The sequence below is a fragment of the Nelumbo lutea genome, chromosome 4 (genome assembly GCF_056320005.1).
Source record: "Nelumbo lutea isolate HS-2025 chromosome 4, American lotus-T2T, whole genome shotgun sequence".
Taxonomy (NCBI): domain Eukaryota; kingdom Viridiplantae; phylum Streptophyta; class Magnoliopsida; order Proteales; family Nelumbonaceae; genus Nelumbo; species Nelumbo lutea.
In genome coordinates, this window is record NC_142687.1 from 26,836,915 (window position 1) to 26,843,088 (window position 6,174).

Below are 6,174 nucleotides of genomic sequence, written 5' to 3' on the forward strand. Positions count from 1 at the left end.
ACTTGTCTTATTATATATCGCTTTGATGAATTTTCTATTGATGTTAATTTCGTGGCTTGAGATTCACTAATGTTATTATCATGGGATGCAACCGGGACAGAGAGCATTGTTCAGCCTTACGTACTTTTTTGGCATTACATGTGAGAAATGGTTTAAACATCCATAATTTTTATTGAGCAGGTTTTTTTTTTTTTTTTTTTGAAACAGCTAATAAGGATTAGGGGAGCCAAAAGTGTTAATAAACATATATGTAGAGCCAAAATACAAGTTGGATATACACAGGGAGTAAGGATTTTTAAGGCATGGGGGGCCATGGCTCTAATATGAAGAGCCAAAATAAGAGGTGGATATTAAGGGTGAGTATGGGTTAGTTTGGTTCAGTTATATGGTAGAAAGGTTAATTTTAAGATTTTGGAACTAAAACCTATCTTGTGAATGTTGGTTCTGGGATCAGTTTTAGAGTCCACCTGTGGAAATGTTCTTTCTTTACTCTTTTCCTTCAAAAAAAAAAAAAAAGAAAAAGAAATATGTCCTTTAAAAATTTAATTTTCAATAATGATAATATATAGTTTAAAATTTATATTATCTTTATTGATTAAATTGAGTAATTTAATATGTAGATTACCATAATATAATATATATGGTTTAAAATTTGTCATTATGATTTAAATTTTATAAATGTTATCTTTTACATTATTTAGTATATACATTCAAATAGTAAAATTAAAACAAATGATTAAATCACTTAAGTAACTCGATGGTAAAGTGAGACCATATCTTTTGTAACCATGAGTGCTTGGATTCAAATAAATCTTCTCAACCTTAAGAAAGGTTTGGGGCATATATATTTCAAGCCAAGTTCGATTCCACCAAGGCCAACTAAGGTTGGTTCATTCGATCAATTTAGGTATGATAAACTCCTAGACCCTGGAGTTGACTTGGGTGGGGGTTGGTTCCAAGAATTTGGAACCAGACTCCACCCTATAATAGATTGGGTAGGGTCAGTTCAAGGCCGATTCGAGGTCGGTTCCATTCGGTTCCGGGTAGAACTTACCCTTTGCTCACCCCTAGTGGATATAGATGGGGTCTAAGGATTTTTAAGGCATGGGGCGATGGCTCCTCTCTACCACTCCAGGCTCTGCCTTTGCTTGAACACTCCCCTAAAATAAGGGGCCATGGCTCTCCTATAGAAAGCCAAAATACAAGGTGAATATAAATGGGGTGCAAGGATTTTTATGGCACGGGGGCCATGGCTCCCCTTCACCACTCTTGGCTCTGCCTTTGCTTGAACACAGCCCTTCATACGGGCCATGGCTCTCCTATGAAAAGCCAAAATACAAGGTGGATATAAATGGGGTGTAGGGATTTTTAAGGCATGGGGCCATAGTCTGGTGAGCAGCTATTTCAATGAAAGTTACGAGCATTTCACATCTACAAGGCCACAGTCTATTCCAATAAGAATTCTGGAATGTTCATTGCATCTAGACATTTCACGCCTTGAACCTTCCATGAGTGACTGAAATGTGACCCCTCCCCCTCTCTCTCTCTCTCCACACACACACATTAGAGAAATATGTTTAGGAATTTGAAGAACACAAGTCTCCAACTGAAGTCTCATCATGTAAACCCATGGATCAAGGTGGAATGTCTGTTCACAATCATTGTATTTTGACCCGGGTCCGACCCATTTCCCTCAACCACCGCTGGTAACAATGTCGTTTACATGACGACCTAGATAAGATAAGCAAAGGTGACCTCAAATCTCTCTACTTTTTTGTTTGATGTAGATTGGGTTTTCACCCAACTTATTGCCATCTCCAAAGCTATTGCCGTAGCCCAAAGATATAGCCCCACAAACCCGTAAAGCAAGCATCCTGCATCCTCATCACCTCAATTAATACCCCTGAATTATATAATTCCCAATGTTAAGTAACAGGTTGTGATTTAAAGATAGAAACCATGCGCCAACCCACTAAGCTTCACCATCATTAGTTCAAATCAGATAGTCTAAAAGAAAGCTTTCATCCCACCTTGCAAATATAATAAGGAAAAGAGAAGCATGTGCAGCAGCCTCGGCTGCTCCAGTAGAGGTTGGTTTTGCTATTGTTTGTGTATGATAGCTAGGCGATGCACATGGCCTACTGATTCCTCAAATCATCAACTGTGATTTGGCTATCAAGTGAATGATTCAGAATGATGACTTGGTGGGTCACATACAGGGTTTGTTTCCACCTTATATTTTTCTTTGTAGCTAGTAAACAATAAAAAAGGTCCTAGACGGCTAACTACCTCCCATATTTCCTAAGATTTGGATTCTTCTCTCTACCTTTAATATTAGACCAGTCTTTAAGGGCATCACCAACCACTACAATATTGTAGCACAAATATATAACAAGATACCTTGGACTCCCCACATTCAAGGTGGTGAGAAGATCACTGAACTCATCACTTAATCCCACATATTCAAGGTAGTGATCACTCCTTTTAGTGCAAGAATGGTTGCATCATCACCACCCCGTCCAAAGGTAAAGCTAAAAAAATTCTTGCTTCATTCATTCCCTTGAACCCATCAATCTTAATTTCTTCCCATATAATTAATGGATGACTGATTTTGTTTTTTGGGGATTCTTGTTTTGCAGGAAGTTTGTTTTGAGGAAGAGTGGTCAAAAGATGGCCCCCCTCGTGAAGCCAAATGGTGGTACTCAGCCTTCCACAATGTCACAGCCATGGTTGGAGCAGGTGTTCTCAGCCTGCCATACGCCATGGCCTACTTAGGCTGGTATATATACCAGATCGAATAACATAACACCTACTTCAATTCTGTTTTAATTTATTCTTACCAAGTTGAATTTATACAGATATAAGACCAAATTTTGATGCTTTGATTCTTCTCTCCTTGTGAGGAATAGGGGGCCAGGAGCAACTGTGCTGATATTGTCATGGTGCATCACCTTGTACACGATATGGCAGATGATACAGCTCCATGAATGTGTTCCTGGGACTCGCTTTGATCGCTACTATGAACTCGGCCAGCACGCCTTCGGCCCAAAACTGGGGCCATGGATTGTGCTCCCTCAGCAGCTCATCGTCCAGGTGGGGTGTGACATTGTCTACATGGTCACTGGGGGGAAGTGTCTCCAGAAGTTCATGGAGATAGCCTGCACCAACTGCACCAGACTTCGCTCATCACTCTGGATTTGCATCTTTGGTTCCCTCCACTTCTTCCTGTCTCAGCTCCCTAATTTCAACTCTGTTGCTGGTGTTTCTTTAGCTGCAGCGATCATGTCCCTTAGGTGGGGTAGTATGATAGTATCTCCCGTTTCTGGACCATGTGTCCTAATAATAATGGAGTAGAACCATTATTGCTTCACATTTGTTTAACTTTTCTGGTGCAACTGCAGTTATTCAACGATATCTTGGACTGGTTGTTTGGGTCGAGGACGGATTGAGAATGTGAGCTATGCATACAAGAAAACCAGCTCCCTTGATTATATGTTTCGGGTGTTCAATGCGCTGGGACAGATCTCGTTTGCCTTTGCCGGTCATGGGGTTGTCCTTGAGATTCAGGCAACAATTCCATCGACGCCGGAGAAGCCATCAAGGGTTCCAATGTGGAAAGGTGCCATGACTGCATACTTCATCACAGCAATTTGCTACTTCCCAACGGCACTGATAGGCTACTGGGCGTTCGGCCAAGACGTGAATGATAATCTGCTGATGGCCCTTCAACGACCAGAATGGCTCATAGCTGCAGCTAACCTGATGGTGGTAATCCATGTCATTGGTAGCTACCAGGTATCACATTTCTTCACCATGGAACTATGCATGTAATTAATGGAGACTCATGAGCTAGACTGTTTTATCATTCAAGTGTTTGTCAGAAAAAAGCAGAAAAATGGACCCCGAGGAGGTAAGACAGGCAAAGAATGGAACATGAGAGTGTGGGGGGGTGGGGGGGAGCGCAGAAGGGTGAAGGATGGAAAAAGAGGTAGAGCACAGAAATGGGAAAGCTAAGAAAAATATAGTCCATTAGATGGGGCCTAATTGAAAAAAAAGAAAGAATAAAAGAGGTAGAGTATAGAAATGGAAAAGCTAAGACAAAAATAGTATATTAGATGGGGCCTAATTGAAAATAAGAAAGAATAAATTAAAGTTGTAAGTAGAAAGCAAAAGTTTGAGAGACCCCACAAAAAGGAGTAACTGAAATTCTCTCTTTATACGAGGGTAAAATATATACACATGGAATTGTTATAGTCATTGAGAAAGCATATTCTAATAAGGTTTGTGACAGAACTAGACATCTTTTGATAATTCGGTAGCAACTATCTCTGTCGTTCTTCTGCTTTTGGTTCAGATATAATTGAACTTAAGATTCCATTAAAATAATGATTTAACTACAAAGCTAGCTCACTTATGTTAAATTTCAATTGAGTATCAACACACCCATGCCAGTTTCTTGGATAATTTATGTGCAGACCAAGTGTATCTTTATACTCTAGTTTTTTTCTGTTTCTTTTAATGGAGATGCACAAAATCATCATCATCCAAGCCTTATCCGAACTATATGCGTCTGTTACATGAATCCTGTTTCACCATTATGTTCTATTTATCTATCTAATGCCATATCCTTTGTTAAATTATTTCTTACGTACCATTTCCATCCATGTCTCTTTTGATCTACTTCTAGCCCTTCTAATCCTTTCAACTTGAAGCAGATCACTTCTTCTTATGGGTGTTGTCGATGGTCTTGTATGCAATGAAGAGGCACAAAAAAGAAAAAGAAATATATATAAGACTGTATAGTTTAGAATATTACAGAACGACTGCCCTCAAAGAGACGTCCTCTTGACACTTAATCTGCCAAACTCATGAAAGATCTATCTTAACATAGAGACATACAAATAAAATCAATAACATTGAATGCTTTAACAGATACAGAATGATCAACTTTTAAATTTCTACCCAAAAAAAAAAAAAAGTATCAGTTAATTCAGAGGTATTTGCAGGTATATGCCATGCCGGTCTTTGATATGCTTGAGAAGATAATGATAAGGCGCTTCAACATTCCACCAGGATTTCCACTTCGACTCGTCACTCGATCCACTTATGTTGGTATGACAGAATGATTTTCTTTTCTGATTAACACAGAAACCAACATGAGAGAGTTTCTGATAATTAAGCTCTAGAACAATACGGCTAAATTACATCACCCCATGAAGTATAGACTGTTTAATGCATAAGAGATAAACCAAAGGCCTGTTTCATTTGCAGCACTTACGCTATTCGTTGGTGTCACCTTCCCATTTTTTGGTGATCTTTTGGGTTTCTTTGGTGGATTTGGCTTTGCTCCAACTTCATATTTTGTAAGTCAATTACAAATTTGTTTCTCAGTTTTCCTTCTACAGAAAAGATGAATTTGCTTCAGAGAGGTAATTAAACATTTGTGGTGTGAACTTGTGGCAGCTTCCTTGCATAATGTGGCTGGCAATCAAGAAGCCCAGGAGATTCAGTCGTTCATGGCTAATCAATTGGGTAAATATATAGAGAATCTTTTCCTTATTAAGGGATTTCTCATCATCACTTCAAATCTTTTCAAGAAATTTGACATAGTTATCTACTTGTCCTATTACAGGCGTGCATATTCGTGGGTTTATTCATCATGTTTGCATCAACCATTGGCGGGTTGCGGAATATCATCATCGACTCCTCCACATATAGTTTCTACTCATGAATTAATGACAAATAAAGAAAAAAAAATGAACTTGTTAACTTGTTGTGAAGAGGGAAATTCAATAAAATTATCTGCGTATATTTTCTTCATGATCATTATGAAATGGTCTCGTTTCAATATCGTATTAAGAAGCAGCCGGAGGGTGCAGATCAAAATTAGATATTGAACTTGGGCTGTGTTTGGTTTGAAAGAAAAGGTAGGGAAAGGATCAAACCAAATACAACCTTGTGGTTCATTTCTTCGATCAAATCCTTGATTCATTTCAGTATCAAGAAAAGAAATCTTCATCACCAGTTTGACCTCATTCAGAAGGAGACAAAGATTTCAAGAAAAAGAAAGTCATCACTAACAATATTTAATTACATAAGGCAGGCTTTGGGATGAACACGGCAGTAACAGTTGATTAGGGGATTCAGGGCATTTAACTTCTGGGATCAGAGCAA

At 38.7% G+C, this 6,174-nt stretch overlaps 1 protein-coding gene across 1 annotated transcript; it reads left to right on the forward strand.

Annotated features, from left to right (window-relative positions):
* Positions 1-2,027: 2,027 nt before the first annotated feature.
* LOC148854757 (Transmembrane amino acid transporter family protein) lies at positions 2,028-5,820 on the forward strand. Its single transcript, XM_088985592.1, has 8 exons — positions 2,028-2,525; positions 2,640-2,779; positions 2,910-3,293; positions 3,402-3,795; positions 5,007-5,112; positions 5,272-5,363; positions 5,464-5,532; positions 5,633-5,820. Exons 1-8 carry the CDS (start codon positions 2,496-2,498, stop codon positions 5,729-5,731), a joined length of 1,314 nt encoding a protein of 437 aa, XP_088841718.1. The 5' UTR covers positions 2,028-2,495; the 3' UTR covers positions 5,732-5,820.
* Positions 5,821-6,174: the final 354 nt, after the last annotated feature.